Source organism: Megascapheus bottae, chromosome 5 (assembly GCF_031878675.1).
Source record: "Megascapheus bottae isolate mThoBot1 chromosome 5, mThoBot2.hap1, whole genome shotgun sequence".
In the NCBI taxonomy this organism is placed as follows: domain Eukaryota; kingdom Metazoa; phylum Chordata; class Mammalia; order Rodentia; family Geomyidae; genus Megascapheus; species Megascapheus bottae.
The window spans coordinates 25,287,983-25,313,168 of record NC_143513.1 but is presented as its reverse complement, the minus strand read 5'-3'; the positions used below and the strand labels follow the sequence as shown (position 1 = coordinate 25,313,168).

The window sequence follows — 25,186 nt, the reverse complement described above, 5'->3', positions numbered from 1 at the left end:
ATTTGGTTATTTCAAATAGGATAGGGAAGGGTGGAAAACAAGATGAGGGGCGGGGGTAGGGGGAGGGAAATGGGGACCAAGACATGAGAAAGGGTATCAATGTTTGTGAAGTAATGCACCTTCTATCTGGTAAATATAATGTAACCCTTCTTTTAATTACAAAAAGTATGAAAAAAAACTTCAGTCTTCATCATTCCCCAGGCTTTTTCAGTTCACCAACCATTTCACTCATTTCCAAGGGTCTAATACATCACATCCAATACCTCTAATCACATAACATATCAGAATCCGGAGGAACATTTTTTTTTCCCATGGGATGCCGTGGGCCAATGAATTGTAAAACATCTCTTAACAAATAAGTTTTTGTGGGAGCAAAAACATCAATCAGTAGTTTACAGTGATCAATAAATACCACCTATCCAAAACAGACCATATGAGTGCCACAGGACTGTAAAGCCAATTTAAATCTTGATGATTTATTTAGACCTTTTCCTTTATCATTTATGCCCTCTGACTGTCAATGGGAATATTTAAGAAAAAAAATTGTTAGAAGTTATAAGGAACCACAATTTCCACATAAAGGATGACTATAAAAAGACTGAATCAATTTTGCAGGCATTGTTATCAAATCAGCTATTAAATTAGCCTACCCTTATACAACTGTGAACCAGTAGGTTGAATATACCATCTATTTTATGTTCTGTGTGTGTGTGCACGCGTGCACATGCGCGAGAGTGTGAGCGTGTATATACATGTATGTGCATACCAGCATTGTGGCTTGAACTCAGAGCATAATGTTGTTATTTAGACTGCTGCTCATGGCTGGAACTCTACCATCTGAGCCATACCTCCAATCTGGGATTAATCTGGCTTCTCAGTTTGGAGAGGGTGTCACACACTTTTCTGCTTGGCCTGGTTACAAACTGCAATCCTCTCATTTCAGTTTCCTAAATAACTAGGATTACAGGCACAAGCCACCTTTATTCATATTTATTTCACCTTCTCAGGAAACCTAGGTATGGCTATTATTCTTGTTGTCATTTAAAAACTAAGACCCAGGGAGATTAACTTGTTGAAGGGGTCATCACTAGTAAGTAATAGAGCAGAAATTTGAATTTAGATCTTTCTAACTCCAATCTTTTGTGCTTCAACATTTAAGCATAGTGGCCTGTGACTCTGTTACCATTTAGATATTGAATTTTCCCAAGATCTAGATGTTAAAAGATTTGGTCCTCAGAATGCATATTACTGGAAAGTTACAGAAACATTGATGAGTTTGTATCTATTCAGAGGTCTTCAGGTCTTTCCCTCGAAGGGGCCTGGGGAATCTCTAAAACTCTTCCTTGCTCTATTTTTCTTCCTGGCCACATGAGATTAATGTTTTACTCTCCATGCTCTCCCAAGCCCAAAGCAAAAGGACCAAACAATTACGAACTAAAACATTCAACATTAAAATAAATCTTTTCATAAATTAATTTCCTCACAGGTTTGTGATCAGAAAACTGACACTGATACTGAAACAGGGAACAACTTGGGAGAAGTCAATCATTAGAGAAACAAGTGAAAGCAGGAAGATGTAGCTCTATCTTACTTCATATATAAAAATTAATTCAAAATGAATCAGAGACTTAAATGTAAGCACTAAAACAACAAAAAAGAAAATAAATATTTATTCATTATTTAAGTATTCATGACCCTGGGTTAGGTAATGGTCTCTTAAAGTACAAAATCAAAATTATAATCAATAAAAAGAAAAAATGAATAAATTTTATAACACTAAAATTTATGTAATGGTACATCAAGAAAATGAATAAGAAATACATAAAATAAAATATTTTCAAGTCATATGTCTGATAAAGAACATATTCACAATAAAGAAAGCTTGCAATTCCCTAAGGAAAAATTAACCAAATTAACAAATAGGCAAAGGAAGTAAACAGATGTTTCTCCATAGAAACATGAAGTTTGACCTAGTGGCAGAGTGCTTGCCTGGCATGCACAATGATGACTGGGGTTCGATTCCTCGGTATCACATACACAGAAAAAAGCTGGAAGTGGAGCTGAGGCTCAAGTGGTAGAGTTCTAGCCTTGAGAAAGTCCAAGGACAGTGTTCAGGCTCTGAGCTCAAGCCCAGGACTAGAAAAAAAAAAAGAAAAAAGAAAAGAAAAAGAAAAAGAAATATAAAAATGATGCCAGACACCAGACCAGGCAGAAAATCAGTGAGACTCTTACCTCCAAAGAACAAGGAAAATGCTGGAAGTAGAGCTGGGGATCAGTTGATAATGCATAAGTCTTGAACAAAAAAAGGAAGCTCAGAGACAGCAGCCAGGCCATGAGGTCAAGCCCCAGAATTAGCACAGACAAAAAACAATTTTTTAAAAGAATCATAAAAATGTCTTATAAATAATAAGATCAGTAACATCACTAGTCAGGGAAAAATAATCAAATCCACAAAATACCATTTCATACCCACAAGGATAAGCTAACAATAAAAAAATTCAGTAACAAGTGAGGGCAAAAATATGAAGAAATTGAACCTTCTTTGATTGCTAATGAAACTATAAAATGCTATGGCTACTTTAGAAAGCAATTTACAGTTCTTCAAATTCTTAACTTAAAAAGTTATCATAAGACCCAGCACTCCACTTAGATTCCTGGGTCAGTGTTCTGGAACATTAGTATATAACCCTCTATAAATGACTACATTTTAAGACTTAAAAGATACAAATAGGCAGTGGCACTGTGGCTCAAGTGGTAAAGCACTAGTCTTGAGCTGAAGAGCTCAAGGGCAGTGCCCAGGCCCAGAGTTCAAGATACAAATAACAAGCAACAGTGTCAACCAGTAGTATAGTGTGTATATCACAACACGTAAGTTTAATCCAGTCTTGTAATATAAATTTAATGCTTTGCCATCTGAGAAAAATTTAAACAGTAAATCCTAGAGTATTTGATGACTCGGATTTTCTTTTCCTTTTCTTGCAAGTTTTATTAAAGAAGAAATGGATACACAATTAAGCTCAGTGACTGAGTGAAAATAGACATTTTTTTCTGTTTTGTGCCTGTTTTCTAGAAGCACATGCATACAATTTCTGTATTATTCTCAAGGACTGACTTTCCTAACTATTAATACCTATAAATTTAATTCAAGAGACAAAATAACACTAGAATTTTGCACAATACAATAAATGTAGAAAGAATGAAACAAGAGGTCTCCAGGCAAGTGGGTTACCTTTCTTTTCCTCAAACTGTCTCTAGGCTTTCACATCCAACTGTTTCTGGTTGCCTGGAAAGCTCATCAAAATAACCTCCAGCTGCACTGCAGTCTCAACCCACCTATCCAGCTTATTTTGTTCTTCAGGCTCTCCTGACTCAAAACAGCCCTTTTCAACAACTCAAACACTCCCCATCTTTCTCTTTGGAGCTCTCCTCTCAAATCTTTCTTTCTCTCTCATTTGAAACATACTTCTAACCCCTTCATCTTTCTGACTCACAGACTATCTATATCTAGATGTGGATAGACCTATAGATAAAGATATCTGTAGATAAACTTCATAAAAGAGGTATAGTTTATAATTCAACTTGGAGAAAATAAACAAGATCTTGGGGTTATATATATATATTGGATATATATAAATAACTGCACAATCACGGAAAGTTATTTTAAAAGCATCAGAAGAACAAAGTCGAAATGTTTCTATAGAAGTTTCATACACAAGCATGCTATTTGGGGAAGGCAAAACAGCAAAGTGGAGGGCTCAATCCCTTTCTTAATGAAGGGGAAATGCTGAACCATAATTCTAAGTATATTCAGAAAAGTAGCCAGTGTTGGCATGAGCTTCTAAGATCAGGTGCCCACAAGGAAGAGGAATGGAGGCCCTCACATCACTCACAACGTGAACTTACCTGTGAGGAAAAAAGTGTTCTCATGAGATGCTCATTTTCCAACAGAACAGACAGCAAAGGCATCACAGCAGAAAGATGTTTCTTTAGTGATGAATATACATGACAATGGAGAGAAAGAGAAAGGAAGGAAGGAGAAAGAGAAAAGAAAGGAGGGGAAGAAAAGAGTAAGGGAAGTGGGGAGAAGGGAAAGAGAGAGGAAGATGTGTTTCAACAGGAAACAGGATACCAGTTTCAAGAGGAAACAGGTATACACGAATAGCCAGCCCTAACTGTCCATACAGAGGAAGGAAAAAGAAACAAATTGGTGGGGGGAACGGAGATCTTAAGAGGAAAAGGACATAAAGGAGAGATGAATGATCAGCAACTATATTTGCTATAAAATCATTAAAATGAGAGTTTACAGAGACTTTAAGTCTGAGAGTTTACAGAGACTTTAGATAGAAAGTGACCTGATCAAACTCCCCCTTTAAAATTATCAGTATTTGTCAGCATTTGACATTTCCCAAACAGACTCACCTTTGCCCTATCCACATCTAACCTATTCCAATTGTTGACATCAAGAAAGGTTCTTGAAGCAGAGGTCAAATTTTCTACAGGAAATCTCTCCTCACTTTCTGACTTCTACAACTGCAGGAAAAATAAACAACTCAGAGCTAATTACTCTAGGGAAAAGGTACACCCAACAGGTGCATTCTGTCTGGGCGTCAACTGTCGGATGAAACTTCCTCAAATTAACTCTGTCAAGGAGTTCTCCTAGGCATACACATCCTTACAACACCCAGAGCAGCGTAGCGTGAACTGTAAACAACAATGTATTTAGACAACTATTTCACCTAAGAAAGGGTGAGACACTCGTTCCTGTACAAGCCAACTGACACATGGATACATTACCATTAAAAAAATAATAATAATAATAACTAAATGTAGCCAGGCGCTGGTTTCTCACGCCGGTAATCTTAGCTACTCAGGAGGCTAAGATCTGAGCGTCGGGGTCCAAGGGCAGCCTGGGCAGGAAGACTCTTACCTCCAATTAACCACCAGAAAACCAGAAGTGACACTGTGGCTTAAAAGTGGTAGAGCACTAGCATGGAGCCAAAAGAGCTCGGAGACAGTCCCCAGGGCTCAACCTCCCCCCCCCCCACCCCGACCAACAAATAAACACATACTGAAGTATAGTTGTTTCTCAAGACATTTGGAAAATAGTTCTAGACATTGGATATGGTCCGGGGGGGGGAGGGATCGTTCTCAATCGCCGGTCTACTTGGCCTGACGAGAAAAATGACTTTTGTTCATTGCTACGGTAATTTCTGAATCCGTAAAACAAAACAAACAAACAAAAAAAACACAAAACGCTAGGTAAGACGATCAGTAAGGCTTTGGAGCTTTCACACGGCAGGACGCTGCTGACACCTCCACCGGCGGGGACCCCCTCCCGATCGGCGCCAGCCTCCGGCGTCCTCCGTACTCCCCGCAGCTCCGGTCCGCAGAGCACGGCGTCTGGACGCCGCCCGGGCCGCTCGCACAAAGGCCCGCCCCCCCCCGGCCCCCGGCGTCCCTGGCCCCCGGCGTCCTCACTCACCGCTCAGGTAGTTGGTCCACTTGTACAGCACCCCCTCCATGGCGCCCGCGGGCCCTGGGCCTGCTCCGCGCCCCGGCTCCTCGCCCACACCCGCCGGTCCCCTCACTGGCCCTGGGCCCGGGAGGCGACCAGCTCCGACTTCACGATCATCGCCCGGCGAGGCCCAGACGCCCACGTCCGGCGCCCGGGCCCGGTGCGGGGACGCCCGGACCGCCTCACATCCTTGGCCCGGGGGCGGGGTCACCTCGATGGCCTCGGCGGCTGTGGCCCGAACCGGCCGTCAGCCAGCGCGGCTGGGCCCAGCCCGCTGCCCACGAGGAAGCCAAGGCGCCGGGCGGGCCCGCCTGGGTGGCAAAGGCTTCCTAAGTGCGGAGGCTGAGGCAGCGGTTGTGGGCGGAGCCACGGCCCGCTTCCCCAGCCCGGGACCCGTCAGGCCCGGAGCGCGCCCGCGCATGCTCAGTGCGCCGTTCCAGTGCAGCTTTCTCTCACCACCACCACCACCACCACCCTCTCCCGCAGCAATCCACTCCGGAATTGCAAGACTGCACAGTGGCGGCCGGCGAAATGCCGGGATGACAGACTCACCGGGAAGTGGAGTCCTGGGATGCTGGAGTGCAGAAGGAAGGAGCAGGGTGGTTCTGAGACCAGGGCGCATGAAGAGGTATGCCCACGACCGTACGGGACACGGTTTGCACCTGGTGGCGCCAGGTGACTAAGGGTGGACTTGACCTATTAAGTTACCCCTTAGATTCTTATCCCTGATCATCTAGTTCTTAATATCAAGGACGCAGTGAGACCCCGCCATCTGGGAAACTCATCGTGGAATGTTGCAAAGCCGTGTAAACGCGTGTTATCCTGATTTGGAGGCCTCGCCACGGGAAGTTCGGTTTGGGGATCAGTGGCCTTGACGTCACCGAGGAGCTCCTTAGAAAGGCAGACCGTAACACCAAACCCAGAACTTTAGAATTAGAGTCTGCAGTGTAACGAGATCGGCAGGGGGATTCTTATACAAGTAAAGGTGTGAGCATGCTCGGTTCAAAGGGCATCTGAATCAAGAAAAAGATTGTGACTAAGTCGAATCGAGTGAGACCACAACGTGGTCCAAATAGCTTAAGTAATGCCAGAATGATATTTTGGGGGTGAGTTTTTTCGATCTTTTCCTTAATGTAAGCGTGCCAGATTTAGTAAACAAACTATCTACAGTTGTTGGCTTTTTATCTGAAACTCAGTTATTAATTTGCGTCCTGTGTTTTATCCGGAAAACTGCTTTCCAGTTTCTTCTGGACAGGCTACAAAGAACATTCGTTGAAAATGTAAGTTAAGGCCCTATAATTGACAACCATGATTATTGCTACCCTTTCTTTTTAAAGGGTTTCGACGCCGCCATTCTTTCCCATTATTTACCCTCTGACAGTTCATTTACAAAATCAAATAGGGTAAATATAACGCTAGCAGTGTTGTGGAATGAATCAGATCTGTTTTGAAGACAGAGCTCAAATGTTGCAAGGTTAAGTCACCTTAAGGACCTTTCTAGCCTCAACTTACTTTCTCTGTCAAATAGGGAATTTAAAAATAGTTTCTTAAATGCTTGTAGTGAGGTTGATACGCTTAGAAGGCACTATGCATTTTATTTAGAATTAATACTCTAAGTGGATCTTGGCATCTTGTGGGGGAACCACTCCTAAAGCCAAAGTAAATTAGTCTTTCCAGAAACTCCCACTGTGTCACTTACACCAGAATCTTCCAACCCAGCTCAGCCGGAGTGCTAAAAGATAAATTCACCCAGGGAGTTTCCGGGTTAGATCTGTACCGCCTCCCCTCCCCCGCCCCTCTTTTCCAAACTCCCTTGTAAATGGAGTTACTTGATCCTACAGGCTCTGGGACTACTCAGTGCCTTGCTTGGTGGCTGCAGGGGGTTGGCTGTAAACCACATTTGCCGCAGAATCATTGGTTTGACCAGCCAACGGAAGGACGGTTTTCTGGTGAGGCTGTGATGTAAGAACCAATCAGGTTTGGGCTGAGATTTAACTCTTTAAAAAGTGAGTCCCGGGAGGATGGAAGTTGTTGTTAGTGGAAGTGCCACGTCAACTTAGAAGGCCTCCTGAATTTGCCGGAGGCCACGGTCCCTAAGCCTTCATCTACATTTTTTTTTTTTAACTCTATGAAGCCGGGAGCTTTTCCTCTGTTTTTGTAGGAACTTCCTCCCAGCCTCAGCGACATGAGAGTTATCTTCTGGAACGCGATCTTGATGCTGTTCCTTAACTCTCTGAGTGGGGCTCTGATCCCTGAGCCTGAAGTGAAGATTGAAGTACTCCAGAAACCGTTCATCTGCCATCGCAAAACCAAAGGAGGGGATCTGATGTTGGTCCATTACGAGGGCTACTTAGAACAGGACGGCTCTCTATTTCACTCTACGTAAGTAATTCAGCCTTGCAGATAAAATAGTAAAACCCCCAATCCTTACTTATATTCCTACAGGAAAGCAAGTGGATACTTGGTTTTACCTCTTAGGAGAAAAAAAAAAAAAGCTGATTCCCTTTTTTTAAGAAAATGAAATTGTCGAAACCTAACTCCATACCATTCGATCTTTGAAAAACTTACTGAAAAGGTGTGGTCTTGACATAAGCTGTCAATTTTTAATTATAAAAATGGCAGATAGAATATTTGAAACTGCAGTAGAAAAACCTGAAAATAATTCCCATCTGTCAAACACTATTCTTTGCGTAAAACAACTGGATTCCATAATTAGTTGGATGTAGGTGATACTTAAAACTATAACAGCATGGTTTTCATAGTCATGTACTTCTTTTCAGAAGTCAGGTGGGAATGAATGTGATTACCCATGTCTGACTTGAAGGATTTGCAGGTGGTTATACTACTATTTCTGTTTTATAAACATGGTATAGGTTTACAAGTATAATGATTTCCAGGTACGTATTGTTTCCATTCATTCCATTCTCAAACATTTAACACTTCATGTTAGGCTAGTAAGATTAAGAGTCTTGGGCTTTTAATTATCTTCATCCATTTTTCAGTCTATCCATCAAACTTACACTAAATAACTACAGTTCTGGTCTTAGAAATGGGAAGATTATTAGAAGCACATTCTTGTCCTTTTTAGTACACTATTTATAGTTGAAAGGAAGACAAGTAGTGACTCAAATGCAGAAAGTACAAAACATTCAGAGTGCTAGCAAAGCATAGAGAAGCTTGGTATTATGCACTAGGAGATTTGGAAAAAGAAAAAAAAAACTTTCTAGAGGCCATAATTAACATGGACCTTGAAAGATGGGTGGAAGTTTGTGCAGAGAATGGAAGGAGGAGACTCAGGTAGAAAGATCAACATGAAGTCGAATAGTATAACTATGTTGCTCATTCTAGATCCCAGTTTTGTTTTGTTTTGTTTTGTTTTTTGCCAGTCCTGGGCTTGGGCTCAGGGTCTGAGCACTGTCCCTGGATTTTCTCAAGGCTAGGGCTCTACCACTTGAGCCACAGCACCACTTCTGGCTTATTTTTTTTTTTTGCTATGTATGTGGTACCGAGGAATCGAACCCAGGTCTTCGTGCATGCTAGGCAAGCACTCTACCATTAGACCAAACTCCCAGCCCCTCTAGATCCCATTTTTGATAAAATATCTTTTTTTTTCTAGTCCTGAGACTTGAACTCAGGTCCTGAGCACTGTCCTTTGGTTTTCTCAAGGCTAGAGCTCTACCACTTGAGCTACAGCACCAATTTCCCCTTTTTTCTATGTGTGTGGTACCAAGGAATTTAACCAGGGTCTTTGTACATGCTAGGCAAGCACTCTACCATTAGGCCAAATTCCTGGCCCTGATGAAATATCTTTTTAAAAAATAATTTATTGTTATTATAAAGGTGATATACAGAGGGATTACAATTACATGAGTCCGGTAATGAATATATTTCCTAATATCTTTATTAGGCATTCAGAGTTGTTCTTTTATAGTTCTGGGGTAAAAAGTGGCATTCCTCTCTGAACCCTGTTATGTTAGCTCTTGGAGTAGGCATGTGGAAACATTTCCGAAAGATAGCTTGCCACACAATTCTCAACAGCCCTTTCTCATGGCCATAAGGACACATCTGCATAAAACCAATGAGTGCCATATGGAGCAGTAAATAATACTGTGATATTGAATTTTACATTTTCAATTAAATTCTTATTTTTAGTCTGGTCACTTTTAGAACTAGCCTATTTTCTTTCCTATCTCAGGACTAAGGGCTTGGGCTGATTTGGCTAGCAGCATGAACTATTATTTATTTGGCACTGTGTGTGTGTATATGTGTTTGTGTGTGTGAGGGGGGGGGAGAGAGAGAGTGTGTGTGTATTGGGGCTTGAATTTGAGGCTTGGGTTTTGTCCTTTTCGTTCAAGCCTGGTGTTCTACATCTTGACCACAGCACCATTTCTGGCTAGCTGGCTCTCTCTCTCCCTCCCTCCCCCCCCTCCTCCCCCGCTCTGTGGGAGAGGGCTAATTAGAGATAAGAATTTCATGAAATGTACTGTCCAGCTGGCTTTGAACCACAGACTTCAGATCTCAGACTCCAGAGTTTATAGGATTATAGCCAGTAGGTTACCAGCATCTCCTATTAATATTTTAGTACTTGGGGCTAAACTATTTAATGAGGGGCCTGTTGTTATGCAGCCTCCGTGTAAATGGTCAAAATACTCTAATTCTGAATATAATGAAGTACCATCAAATGACAGGTTTATAAATTTTTTTTGTTTCTAAAGCCATAGTTAAAGGTTAATACCTTAGTCACAATTAAAAATGTACTAAAACGCAGCCTGGAGTTTGGCCTAGTGGTAGAGTGCTTGCCTGGCATACACAAAGACCCAGGTTCGGTTCCTCAGTACCACATACATAGAAAAAAAGCCAGTACTGAGGCTCTCTAGCCTTGAGAAAGTCCAAACACAGTGGTCAGGCCCTGAGCTCAAGCCCAGGACTGGCCAAAAACAAAACAAAAATGTGCTAAAACAATGCTAGGGTATAGATGGTTACTTTGTATTATCTTCTAGTTTCCCCAAATGTTTAAGATTCACAGTTTGTTCCTTTGATCATAGTGGGAAATAAAAGAAAAGGAAGATTGGCATTTACCTAAATTTAGTAACCATGGTAACCATAAACCTAGCAGAATGACTTTTTATTCTATTTCATGAGATATCCTTTAATAGAGGGAAGCTATCTGAGGCTAAAACATACTCAGACCTTAACCATCCCTTGCTTTCCCAGCTTTTCCCTGACCATTCCCCTAGCAGTTTGGCAGGTTATCTTAGGCTGGTGCCTCATCAATTCATGTATCACGATATTTTATTTTGAGTCATAGCACTACTTCCAGCTTTTTCTATGTATGTGGTACTGAGGAATAGAATACCAGTCTTCCTGAATGCTAGGCAAGCACTCTACCACTAGGCCAAACTCCTGGCTCCAATATCAGGACATCTTGCTTGACTCCTTCAATCTTCTTTACCAGAGGGTAGAATTGGGACTAGATATGAGTGGAGATTGAGGGATACAAAGCAGCCTTTCCTTCCAGCACAGCTATCAGCAGGCTGTATACCCCAAAGGTTTGTAGTCAGGATGTAAGATGCTAATACTCCTATCCATGTGCATATGGATACTCCTTAGCTTTTCATCTTGATTCCCATACTGGGCTATTAACCATTATTTTCTTCCTGATCTGTAAATTAATGGCCTTTTTAGGGCAGCATAACTTTGTGATTATGACCTTCAAATTTATTTAATCATTTGATCAATTAAATATTAAATCTTTGACGTCAAATATTAGCACATTTAACCTCCATTTTGTCATATCAAGGAGTAATAATGGTACAATTGCTCTATATGCAGGTTCTACATCCCTAGATGCAACCAACTATGGATCAAAATTAGTTAAAGGTCTGGAGGCATGTGTTAAGTGGTAGAACACCAGTCTCACATGCTCAAATTCCTGAGTTCAAATCCTAGTATCTGCAGATATAGAATACATAGAGACTTTTTTCTCCTCAGTATCTCCTATCAATAGAGTATAATGACTATTTATGTATCAGTAGATTGTGAAATAAATTCATCTAGGATAACCACTAATTATTGTATCATCATTAACTACTAATTATAGTATCATCATTAAGCAAATTTTTTGATAATAGCAGATATACAGTATATGTTTATTTTTTATTTATATTATTTTCAGTGTCCTTTTCCAACTGAGTCAGATGTATGAGAATTACATCAAGAAAACTGTGCAGTGAGGGGCCTGGAGTGTGGTCTGGTGGTACAGTGCTTGCCTAGCATGCACAAAACCCTGGGTTTGATTCCTTGGCACCACATACATAGAAAGGGCCAGAAGTAGGGCTGTGGCTCAGGTGATAGAGCAATAGCCTTGAGAAAGCTTAAGGACAGTGCCTAGGCCCTGAGTGCAAGCCCCATGACCAGCAAAAAAAAATGTGCAATGAGTTGGATTGCTATAAAGTTGACTTGAGGGTAGGATGTATGTGTGAACAGTCACTGTTTTCGAGTTAATAAAACTGACCACTTATCAATGGTAAAAGTGGGTCTCAACTATTAAAAAAAAACAAACAAGTAAATACTTAAAGTGCTGATGAGTAGAAGGCAAGCCTTGCATTCATGAGGTCCTGACTTCATACCCGACCAACATATGTACAATACACATGCACACACATATGCACATCTACATCTACCACACATGCACACAGAAAATAAACACAAAAAACTACAAAACATTGCTAATGCTTTTTCTTTCTATCATAGCCACAAACATAACAATGGTAAGCCCATTTGGTTTACCCTGGGCATCCTGGAGGCACTCAAAGGCTGGGATCAAGGCTTAAAGGGAATGTGTGTAGGAGAGAAGAGAAAGCTCATCATTCCTCCAGCCCTGGGCTATGGAAAAGAAGGAAAAGGTAATAGTACTATTACATTCTTATTGTAGCATTGGCTTCTTCTCTGGTTAAGAGATAGAAATAAAGTAACTATTATGGGGTTTCCCCCACCACTAGAAGTAAACAAAGACTTGTATTCCTTTAGAAATTATAACTAAGTATGATCAATTGAGGCCTTCATATCCAAATGAGCAACTGAGCTAAAATTAAAATATGGGATATATTTGTGAATATTCATGGCATTCACCATTGTGGTGCTTACATTTAAAAAAATTGTAATACAATACACAATATGGCATTTTACATTTGACCCAGTGTCATATTGTTGTAATAATCATCCTTAGACATCTCTAGAGCTTTTTCATCATCCCAGCTAAACCTCACCAATTTACTTTAACAATGTAATAAGAAAGATCACTCAAAATAAGTGTTTCCCTAAGTTGAATATATTAACTATAGCTTTGTGTTGTTCAGGTAGTGGGGCTTGAACGCAGGGCCTCTTGCTTTTATTTATTTTTTTTTATTCAAGGCTTGTCCTCTACCACTTGAAAAACACTTTCTAACTATAGATTATTTTTTAAAGTATTGAATATGGTTTTATATTACTTATAACCATGAAGTTGCCTATACCATAGCTTTTACTAAGGGGTTCTTTTCATTCTTGTTTTAAAATTTATTTACAAAACTTGAAATGAATGTACTTATACTTGTTTTACAAAACAGAAGTAATCTAGCTGTCTGGCTCAGAGTTTCTGTACCAGTTTCTTCTTGGGAAGTTACACACACCTGGTGTTCAACTGGGAACCCTTGAAATTTGCCAGAGGGTTCTTTGGTGATCTGTAACAAAAGATTTGATAGGTATTTAAGCATTAATCCTGTGATATCTTTACTGGAATCTAACCTAAGAAAATAATCGGAAAGATCACTATTATGACGTTATTCTAACAGCAAGAAACTGGAACACTATAAGAGAATGACTTGAGTTTAGCTAAATATATTCCAGTAAAAACAATACTTTTAAAGGTTTGTAAAATTATATAGAGCATGGGTGAATATAAATGTTGAGAATAAGTCAGGAGCTGGTGGTTCACACCTATAATCCTAGCTACTTAAGAGGCTGAGATCTGAGAATCACAGATCAAAGTCAACCCAGGCAGCAAACTCTATGAAACTTTTATCTCCAATTAACCATAAAAAGCCAGAAGTGAAACTGTGGCTCAAGTGGTAGAGCATGAGCCTTGAGGAAACAAGCTCAAGAACATCATCCAGGTCTGGCACAAAAAAATTAAAATTTTTGCTATGGTAAATAGTGCTGTAATGAACATTGTTGTGCTGGTGGATTTAGTATGCCCTTGTTTCTGGATGGTGGGATAAATGCTAAGTAGTGGAATTGCTGGGTCATTGGGGAGCTCTATGTTTAGCCTTTTGAGGCACTGCCATACTGCTTTCCATAGTGGTTGAACGAGTTTGCACTCCCACCAACAGTGTAGTAGTGATCCCTCCTGGCCACATCCCCTCCAGCATCTGTTGTTATTCATTTTCTTGATCCTGGCCATTCTAACTGGAGTGAGGTGGAATCTTAGAGTTGTTTTGATTTGCATTTCTTTTATGACCAGAGATGTTGAGCATTTCTTCATGTGTCTATAGGCCATTTTTTTTCTTCTTCAGAGAAGACTCTCTTTAAATCTTTGGCCCATCTTTTAATGGGATGGTTGTTACTTTGGAGATTAGTTTTGGAGTGATTCAATTTTTTTAGCTGTTGATATATTTTATATATGAGGCCTTTGTCTGTTGTATGGTTGGTGAAGATCTTCTCCCACTCTGTAGGTTTCCTAATTAGTTTACTAGCTATGTCCTTTGCCATACAAAAGTTCTGCAGTTTAATGCAGTCCCACTTATCCATCCTTTCTCTGATTTGTTGTGATTCTTGGTCCTTATTAAGAAAGTTTTGACCTGTGCCAAGGAGGTCTAGTGTATCTCCTATTCCTTCTTGTAAAGTTTTCAGTGTGTCGGCTTTTACCTCAAGGTCTATTTACCATAGCAAAGATATGGAACCAACCTAGATGTCCCTCAGTTGATGAGTGGATCAACAAGATGTGGTATTTGTACACAATGGAATTCTATGCTGCTGTCAGAAAGAATGACATTGCCCCATTTGTTAGGAAATGGAAAGACTTAGAAAAAATCATATTAAGTGAAGTAAGCCAGACTCAAAGGAACTTAGGCTCAATGGTTTCCCTCATTTGTCATAATCAGTAGAAACCTTGGGCTCTCCTAGCAGAGATTTGCAATAGAGCAAAACCTTGATACAAAAGGCCATATAGCATGACGCTAAATGAAAGGATCTCTAGGATATAGAAACATAAGCCTTATAATAAATGATTGTTGTTCTTAAGGTACTATGTTATCTCTCATCTCTTTTGCTGTCCCTTGGTTATCTCATATTGTTACAGTATCTCACTTTGTTATCTGATATATCAGATATATTTGTATTTGGTTATTTGAAATTGGATAGGGAAGGGGGGAAAACAAGATGAGGTGTGGGGGTGGGGGGAAGGGAAATGGGGACCAAGACATGTGAAAGGGTATCAATGTATGGGAATTAATGCACCATCTATCTGGCAAATATCATGTAACCCTTCTATTAATTACAATAAAAAATATATAAAAAATTAAAATTTAAAAAGCTAGAAAATAAAGCAATCATGTGTAAACTATGATAGTGAATATAGGAAAATGTATATTCCCATAGAAGTGATCACAAAGAAATAGTCAAAAATGTTAGTACTGAATTATGACACTGGTACTTCTATTTATTTCTGGTTTTATCTTCCAAATCCTTTTTTTTTTTTTTGCCAGTCCTGGCCTTGAGCTCAGGGCCTGAGCACTGTCCTTGGATTTTTCTCAAGGCTAGAGCTCTACCACTTGAGCTCAGCACCACTTCTGGCTTTTTCTAAATATGTGGTACCAAGGAATCGAACCTGGGTCTTCGTGCATGCTAGGCAAGCACTCTACCACTAGGCCAAACTCCCAGCCCCATTATCTTCCAAATTCTCTACAGTAAGTATGTTTTATGTAATGAAGAAAAAATTAAACTAGACATGGATGTCAGACTGGAAACCATTCCCCTGTCTTCTGATAATATGCTTCACATGGTACAGGCCTAAATGTAACCAAGGACAAAGTAAGGGTCAGAATTCCAAGCTTGTTTCCTAATAAGAAATCTAGGTGTTGTATGTGAAGCATGGTGAATTCTAAACTAAAACTATCTTTATAAGTCCTATTCATAGATTAGGATTTGCTGGCTAAATTTCATTTTCATTTTAAGTATAATCTTCTTTAAGAAGGAAATCTAGTATCTAGGAAATGTTTCTCTAAGGCTTAACAGAATTCTCCCACTTTCTCCTATCTCTATTACCTCACCATTAATATTTAGACATGTAGTATTAGTCTGTTACTCTTTCTCTAGTCTGTATTTAACTCTACTTTATAACACATAGAAACCGGATGCGTTGAAACTAATTTTTCTAATGTGTATTTAACACTAATTTCGTAGTCTTCTAGTACATGCTTGCATGCCTCCTTGGAAAGATACTAGCTTTCCCGTCAATCTAGTGACTCTCCTCTCTCTGTCTCCATTTGGAATGGTAAGCATGAGCTCACAATGTGAATGCTGTTCTCTTTGAAACTTACAGGTGATCTTTCATGTAGATCTGAACAATGGGAGGAAATGTTTAGCGAGCTAGGAAATGTTTAATAAGTTTCCCCAGACATCTATGTTAAATATAGTTTGAAGCAAATAATCTTTTAAATTGCCCATACTTTCCTAAGAGTTTAATTTTTAGTACATTCTATTTTATTTATGCTTGTTGATTTTACTGTTTTGAGACTTCAACTAAGGTCTTTTCAATTTTAAAAATTTGTTGCCTCCCATTTCAGAAGGTCTTTATAATTTCTTCTCTCCCAGATGCTGAGAGGTGAAAAGGGAATGAATATATATGCATGTGTAGAGGTATTAATGTATGTATATGCATATATGTACTTGAATACAGCATAATGAAGCCTACTACCTGCTGTTTGAAAAAGGGGAGAGAGCAATGGGAAATAGTAGAAGGGGTAATTTATTCAAACTACATCGTATATATGTATGGAAATGTTTCAGTGAAACTGCCTCAGATTACAAATCTTTATTAACTCAAAAAAAAAAAGAATAAATTGTTTTAAAAAATCAGTAGAAAAGCCTTGAAATGCTAAAAGAAAATGACACAAAATGAGTAAATATAGCCCGGCACAGTGGCTCACACCTATAATCTTAGCTACTCAGGAGGCTGAGATCTGAGGATCGAGGTTCAGAGCCAGACCTGGCACTAAAGAGTCCGTGAGGTTCTTATCTCCAATTAATCACCAGAAAACCAGAAATGACGCTGTGGCTCAAGGGGTAGGGTTAAGGTTAACTTGAGCTAAAGAGCTCAAGGACAACGCGCAGGCCCACAGATAAAGTCCCACAATCAAAATCAAAAGAGTAAATATACAAATAAATATAAACAACATATGTCAACATCAATAATTTTTACTCTTATTAAATATTTTATACAACTATAAAAATTATTTGACCCCTCTCATGAAATGTCTGCCATGTAGGCATAATACCAGGGGTATATTTTTAAATACATTTTGAACTTTCTTGCATTATTTTTAACACGCATAGGAAAATTTTAACTCAGTAACATGCATCAAGAAATTACTGTTTATCAAGCATAATGCTAAGTAACTTATTTTTGCATAGGTTTTCTTCCCTCATTGTCAAACAGAATCCTAATATAGAAGATTGTATTATATGCATTTCAATATGAGGAAACTGAGGCTTAGATGTTGTCAGATGTGAACTTCTATTTAGACAATATGATATCAAAGCTCATTTAATTATATACTGCCTCCCAGTGGTAGAGCTAGAGCATTGTAGTGTGTACTTAGTCGAGGACTTTCTGGCCCAAGTTAGTAAATCACTTGTAAAATAATTAACTCTGAACAAAAGCCATATAATGATTGTTGTTTTTAATGTACTATGTTATATCTCATCTCTTTTGCTGTCCCTTGGTTATCTCATATAGTTACAGTATTTCACCTCGTTATCTGATATATTGTATATATGCATATTTGGTTGTTTGAAGTTGGATAGGGAAGGGAGGAAAACAAGATGAGGGGCAGGGGTGGGGGGAGGGAAATGGGGACCAAGACATGAGAAAGGGTATCAATGTATGTGAAGTAATGCACCTTCCATCTGGTGAATATAATATAACCCTTCTATTAATTACAATTAAAAATATATATGAGAAAAAAATTAACTCTGATTTGTCCAAGGTCTTTTATATCAACCTTGATGTAAAACATAAAATATCCCAATTATATTTGAAATTTAGAATCTAGACTCTTAGGTACTCCCCCACGCACACATGCACACATGCATTCATGCACTCATGCACACATGCACACAAGCACACATGCACTCATGCACACATGCACACACATGTGCATGTGCACCTGTGGGTGTGTTATGACTAAGCTAAAACAAAATTGTTTTGCTTTGCTAGTTTGGATTATTCCTTCTTTTACTTATTCTACTTTTCTGAGTAAAATGTAATTTAGTATAAGTTAATTTCCTCTATGTGGTGAACTTTATGTAATTCAGTTTAAAAATATTTGCCCAACACCATAAGTTTTCTGCTATAAAACTTGTGGATCTCTTAAATAAAAATTTCCACTTCTCCTTTAAAATAGGCAAAATCCCCCCAGAGAGTACACTGATATTCAACATTGATCTCCTGGAAATTCGAAATGGACCACGATCCCACGAGTCATTCCAAGAAATGGATCTCAATGATGACTGGAAACTCTCTAAACAAGAGGTGACAGTTCTCTTCTGTGTTTACTTCTGTTTTTCTTTTCCTCATACTTCTCTTTGTGTAGCTTATAGCTTATTTTTTAAAGAAATATTTTCATAGACTATTTGCTTTTATGTAAGAAAGCTGTTATTTCTTGTATAAATTTACTTTGGAGAAAACATATACTTTGAAGTTGTCTTTTTCATAAGAGGTTATTGTTCCAAGAAATCAATTTTAAGACTTTAGGGATAAGTACCAGTGACTCACACCTGTAATCCTAGATAAGCAGCTGGCTTCAATCTGAGGATCACAGTTCCAAGTCAGTCCAGGAAAGAAAAGTCCTGGAGACTCTTATCTGAATTCATCTGCAGAAGCCAGAAATGGAGCTGTGGCTTAGTGGTAGAACACCCTACTACTATCAAAGGCACTCACTTATATGTTTTGGGGATTCCATGTAGAGAAAATTTCAGTAGTCTCCAATAAAAGATTGTTTTCCACTCTTGGTCAAAACCATGTATAAAAAGTTCATAAATAAAGGTGATTTATTATATTTGATATAAGGATTGTAGGCATGATTTAAGCTTTGTGAGCAATATTTTGTGTTTTAGTGAAATAAAAAGATTTATAATTATTTTACTCTCATCAAAATGGATCACAAAGTAATTGGTAGCCAATATGCATAGTAAAATGAACAAACTGTTACTATCAGTGTGGATAATATGCATCACAATTAATAATGAGAACCATTATTTTGTAGGTTAAAGTTTACTTAAAGAAGGAGTTTGAAAAGCATGGCGCAGTGGTGAATGAAAGTCATCACGATGTTTTGGTGGAGGATATCTTTGATAAAGAAGATGAAGACAAAGACGGATTTATATCTGCCAGAGAATTTACATATAATCATGATGAACTATAGCAGTATAACTTCCGATTTTATGTAATATCCATCTTTAAAATGAAGGCATTCCTCCTTAAAGAAAGGTTTACTTAATTCTTGCTTTGGTTTTGAACTTTTTATATCAATTTTTTCTGGCTATTATTTAAGGAACTTAATGTTATTAAGGTACTCATTTCTGTCTGATAAGTTATTGGGAAGAAACAGGTTGTCTTTACGAGGATGCTTTTAGATAATTTTGTACTTTCAAATACAAAGCCTCATATGTTTCTCGTTTCAAAATCCTGCAATCAGGAACATGCCACAGCATGATAATAACCCAAGTCGACACCCTATATTTCTGCTTCCCTATATTCATAAAGTTAGGTATTGACTTATTTGGAAATCCTTTTGTAATTTCCCAGGGCTGTTATTTTCATGTTATAATGAAACAGTTTTGTCTTTTTCCATGGCTACCTTCTTGGGCACAGAAGGGAAGTAATGGCGTATTATTCCTTCCTAGTTATGGCTTTACTAAGGAGATTTCCAGTGCTGAATGATAACAAAATATATTAACTTATGAATATGTATCCATTGAAACATTCTACATAGAATAAACTACATAAAGTTCAGTTCCTATTGACTTGTGGCCTATTACAATAAGTTGGACAAATCATTTATGTTTCTTTGTAATAAAATGAATCCAAATGCTGTACCAGTGTTACAGATGGTTTCATTTTCAGTGTTTACTTTTTCCACCTAGCAGATTACCCTCTGGGTCTTCAATAAAGTTTACAACCAACTTATTATATTCTAATAACATGTATCGTAAAAGAAATAGATAAATCAACCAAAACTTTCCCATTTCTGCTCCATTAAAAAATAAAGTAGCTGGGTACCTGTAGCTCACACCTGTAATCCTAGCTAGTCAGGAGACTGAGGTCTGATGATCACAGTTTGAAGCCAGCCCTGGCAGGAATGTCTATGAGCCTCTTATCTCCAATTAACTACCATGACAGCCAGAAATAGAGTTGTGGCTCAAGTGGTGGGGTGCTAGCTAGAAATAGTGCCTGGGCCCTGAGTTCAAGTCCCAGGACTGGGACACACACACAAAAGACTGACTTTATAATCATCTCAACTGGCTTTTATCTTAAATATTTAAAAAAGGAACAATTGCATCACATACAGACTAGGTTCACTGATTATATATTAACATTTTCTCATGTGGAAATCTTGAGAAGGGTATGCTATAATGTCTTGCTCTGAAGAAATCAGCCTGAAAAAGCACCATCATTACCGATGGATTTCTGAACATGTAAGGTTACAGCTAAGAGAGCCTTATGCTGTGTAACAGGAGAATGGAAAGCAGTTTGTGGGGTGCTGCCATCTAGTATAGACATTACTGATAGGGTAGAGCAAGATAGAAAAAAAAACACACTTCGATGATTCAAGTAGCATATTTCTTTATCTTAAGGGCATTTGTATCACTTCTTAGCTAAACATTTTGGTACAAGTATGAAGTGAAAAGAGACACATACATTATGGTTATATTTGGATTGTCTTCTGCTCTTTTAGATTACCTATACCTTTGCATCCTTCCACTAGTGAGAGTAATTAGAGATGGCTGTAGCTTCACATGTGTATCATCTGACTCATTAACACTGTTCTGTGTGTCATAGTTATACATGACTATTTTGAAGTAGTCTTTAAATTTATTCAGAATGTTAAGTTTGAAAAAATTTTAAAGCAATATCCTCAGTAGCTTTATGGATTCTCTCCCTTACCTGCATCCTCTCTCCTTCCCTCCCTCCATTCCCTCCCTCTCTCACTCCCTCAATATTGAAGATTGAATCTAAAATCTTGTAAATCCTAAGCTTGTATATTAGCACTGACTTATATATCCCTAGCATCTCTTAACTGTTATTCTAGGTCTTATGTGAAAAGCAAGTGAAGAGAGATGGACAGTGAGAGGAGATGGGTATAACACATACAATGTACCTCTGAGATTATCTTATTTGCATTTTATTTGTCAGATAAGCCAGGATTTGATTTAAATGATCTTGGCATTAAAGGCACAAATTAATAGTGAGTTTTTAGCACAGAGAAAGTTGTTTGAGGGCTTGAAGTGTGGCAGAGAGGATGGTAGTTATTATCATTGTTGCTTTGTGATTTTATTATGCCTATCTAAGATGGGCCTTATGGTTTATGCCTGCTGAATAAATTAGTGTATAAATGCCATTTTGTGATTAAATGAAATGATGACATGCCACAAAAATAAGGAGACAATGATTTCTGTTTCACATGAAATGAGTTTATTTCCTATTTTATTCACAATGTAGGATATTACTTACATTTATAATTCTATATATATTTCAGCATGCTGCCTTTCCTTAGTGAATTGAGCATGTGGTAATTTCTCAGTGTTTGGAAATTGTAAATAAGGAATATGGTCATGTTTTGTTAAAAAAAAAAACCAACATTTATTTTACCTTTTTGCTTAAAGAAAAATGATTAGCATTCATGATAGTCCTTTGTGAGTTTGTTTCATTTTTTCAAAACAACCATTTCACACTGACCTACATCCCCCGCCTAAGTCTTAGTTTCATCATCACTGTGACTTGACAGAAACAAAATAAGGGAGAAAAGAACCATTTTACTTTTTTGTTTGGAGGTTTCAGTTCATCACAGTGGAGGACCAGTAACAGAAAGGAGTCAGGAACACATTCCCTGTGACTTACTACCTCCAGTAGGCATCATTTCCACAGTTCTACCACCCCATCCCCATATTCTATTCAAATTCTGACTGTCAGTGGATTCAGCCATTAATTAGGTGAAATCTAGTCATTTCTGAAAGGTCCTCATAGACACACTGCATCCTAAAGATGCACTTACTGATCTCCTAGGTGATTCTCAAGCTAATGAATATGACAATGAAGATTAACCATTACAGCATATTATCAAATTAAGATATGTTCAGATCATCCTCCTTAGAATCATCTAGCAATCAGGTTAACATAAATGTCTGTCTCTGTCTCTGTCTCTGTCTCTCTGTGTCTGTCTGGCTGGCTCTTTTTCGTGTGGTAGCACTAGGGTGTGAATTCTGGGCCTTGCATTTACTAGGCAGATACTCCACTGTTAAACCACACCCCCAAACTCTTTTTTGGACTATTTTTTGGTTCCTTCTGAGTGTTTACCTGGGCCATTATCCACATATCTTAGTTTTCCTGTTATAGCTGAAATAACAAATGCATTCACCACAGTCAGCTTCTTTTTGGTTAAATGGAGACTTACCAACTTTCCTGCATAGGCTAGCCTAGAACTTCATTCCATCTGATCTCAGCCTTTTACACTGCTTGGATAACAAACATAAACAGCCATTGGTTGAGAAGGAGTCTCAAATGTATGCCCAGGCTGGCCTTAAGTGCTAATTAATTATCACTATCTCAGACTCCTAAATAGCTTGGATTACCAGCATGAGCCACCAACAGCTGACCTTCCTTTCATTTTCTCAAATAATGTTTTCTCATGCATGTGTTGGCTTTACACTGCCAGGACATGATGTGTCAATGTAACTCTAAATTTACTTTTCACCACTCATTAGAAGACTTGAGCATTATAATATTCAGTTAGCTATTGGTGGCATCCGTTGTTATCATATATCTTGTACAATTGTTTAGAGCTATTTTCTGTAGAACCCATTCTATTTGAGACACTCAGGTGTTTCTTCAGCAGCCAAATTTAATAGTAGTTATGTAGAGTAAATACGATGAGTAGTATGACAAATGTAAGACGATGTGTTTTAGAAACATCATTTTACTTACAAGGAAAACCAGAAAGATTTTTTTTTTTAATCTTGCAATGAGATTCTTACTTGGAGTCACCAATTTTGTCTAGAGCATAATTGTCACCTGCTCTCTTCACATCAATGATTCCTTGAGAATATTTATGTTTGTTTTTGTATTTCTGTGGCTAAACTTTATAAGATGTGTAGTCATTTACTATATACATATTTCATATTTCACATGGCAGTAAGTCACAGGTTTCTGTTTTATGTCATAATCTTTAAACAATCTACTAAAATAAATTGATTTTTTAAAAAACTGAGAAGTAAATCAATTCTTCTATCTCTCTGGTAGCAATATCTTAAAAAACTAGTCAAGTACCCTTTATGTATGTCTATAGTGGTAGCTACTTGGGCAATCGAGATGCAGGGAATTGTGATTTGAAGACTACCTGAGCAAAAATGTCTGTGAGACTCAATCCCTGACAATAAGGAAGGCTGGAGGCTTAAATGATAGAGTAGAAGAGGCTGGCTTTCATTCTCCTGTCTCTGCCTTCTGAGTGATGTTTTTATATGTGAAGTTACCACACGTGGGTATGATTTAATAACGTTTATATATTCACAGAATTTTGCAACCAGCAAATCATTACTTTTAGATTACTTTCATCACTGCAAAAAAGAAAGAAAGAAAGAAAGAAAGAAAGAAAGAAAGAAAGAAAGAAAGAATCCTCTTGCAGAATTTCTAGTTTTAAGCTACCACCAATCCATTGTCTCTTAGAATTTTTGACATTTTTAGAAAAAATAATTCTTAGAGCTCACACCTTCCTTTGTATTCAGGGCAAAGACAAATAGATTATCTAATAACATTCATTTGACTGTAAATAATTTCTACTTCAAATTTTTATTTTACCCTCAGTGCTATCTGAAATTCAAAGTTAAACTGGTCTGGGAGTGTGGCCTAGTGGTAGACTGCCTGCCTAGTTTGCACAAAGCCCTGGGTTCGATTCCTCAGTACCACATACACAGAACAAAAGCTGGAAGTGGCACTGTGGCTCAAGTGGTAGTACGCCAGCCTTTGAAAGTCCAAGGACAATGCCCAGACCCTGAGTTCAAGCCCCAGGACAGGCAAAAAACAAAAAACAGTTAAACCATACATTAAAGACTAAATCATTCTACATGTTTGAAATATGAAACTCTCTGTGCATAAAAGTGCTAAAATCAGTAACGCAGAAGGTGAATAGCAATAACCCAGAGCTAGGCTTATAATTAAGTGTAGAAAGCCAATAAGAAGAAAAAATAAAAAATAACCTGTAATTTAAAGCCCAATGTGGTGGTCCATGTCTGTAATCCCAGTATTTGGATGCTGAGGCAGGATTATGAGTCTGAGACTCATAATAAGACCTTGTCTTAATAAAAAGGAAACAACAAACAAAATTTTTGTTCTTTTCTTTTTGGTTGATAATGGTGGTTGCACTCAGGACCTGGGTAGGCTAGCAGTCTTCCACTTTGAACCACAGCTCCACTCCTGATTTTGTGGTGGTTAATTGGAGATAAGAATTTCATGGACATTATTTCTCATGGTGGCTTTGAACCCCAAACCTCAGATCTCAGCCTCCTGAGTAGGCACTTACAAGCATAAGTGACTAGTGAATGGTTAATAAAGCAACAAACTAAAACATTTTCATGTGTCTACAATACTCTTAATTTTCTAGTTTATCTACCATAAAATAAAATAGTGACTGCTTTTGGGGAAATATGTGTGTGTGTGTGTGTGTGTGTGTGTGTGTGTGTGTGGTGAAATTATGTTGAAACTTCCAAGTATGAGCATGCTAGCATGCCACCTTTTTTTATTATAACAAGTTCAAGTTCTTTTTGAAATTAACTATACATTAGCTAAAATTACAAAAATCAAGCATATATACTGTATTATTTTAAACAAGAAACAAAGCATTTATAAACTGTATTTATTCAAAATTAACTAGGGGCCATTTATCAAAATAACATGATTAAATAATGGAATTCTAAAACTATTGCCCAATAACAGTCAATAGGATTCTAGAACTTACTTTTGCCAAAATACAATGTATGATGTCTAAATTATATATTCAAAGGGCTTGATAGATCACTAAAATTCTTAAGGTGATTTTAAAAGAGATTTAAACAACAATCTTTTTTTATTTTCTGTACTCAGTATAAATGGTAATCCTGTAAATTGATATGAGGGCATTCTAAAGGTCTGTTACTATGGTA

The 25,186-nt window shown here is 38.1% G+C and overlaps 2 protein-coding genes across 8 annotated transcripts in view; one reads left to right on the top strand and one right to left on the bottom strand.

The window, feature by feature from the left end:
- The window catches only part of Plekha8 (pleckstrin homology domain containing A8), a 48,300-nt gene extending 41,963 nt beyond the window's left edge, over positions 1-6,337 (bottom strand). For 2 of the 5 annotated variants that reach the window (XM_090332821.1, XM_090332825.1), the window contains exon 1: positions 6,068-6,336. In XM_090332821.1, coding sequence (XP_090188947.1) covers positions 6,068-6,137 — 70 coding nt within the window. In that variant the 5' untranslated portion in view covers positions 6,138-6,336. Of the gene's footprint in view, positions 1-4,419; positions 4,505-5,482; positions 5,896-6,067 lie in introns of those variants that run through there. The other 3 variants (XM_090332823.1, XM_090332822.1, XM_090332824.1) reach the window with 3 other exon arrangements.
- A 267-nt stretch (positions 6,338-6,604) lies between these two features.
- Positions 6,605-19,870, top strand: Fkbp14 (FKBP prolyl isomerase 14). Of its 3 annotated transcripts, none has more exons than XM_090332827.1 (6): positions 6,605-6,795; positions 7,357-7,464; positions 7,677-7,897; positions 12,269-12,420; positions 18,178-18,305; positions 19,039-19,870. In XM_090332827.1, exons 3-6 carry the CDS (start codon positions 7,701-7,703, stop codon positions 19,195-19,197), a joined length of 636 nt encoding a protein of 211 aa, XP_090188953.1. In that variant the 5' UTR covers positions 6,605-6,795; positions 7,357-7,464; positions 7,677-7,700; the 3' UTR covers positions 19,198-19,870. The 3 variants fall into 3 exon arrangements, with proteins under 3 accessions (XP_090188953.1, XP_090188952.1, XP_090188955.1); XM_090332826.1 differs by having other exon boundaries at positions 7,357-7,477; XM_090332829.1 differs by lacking the exon at positions 7,357-7,464.
- The last annotated feature ends 5,316 nt before the right edge of the window (positions 19,871-25,186 follow it).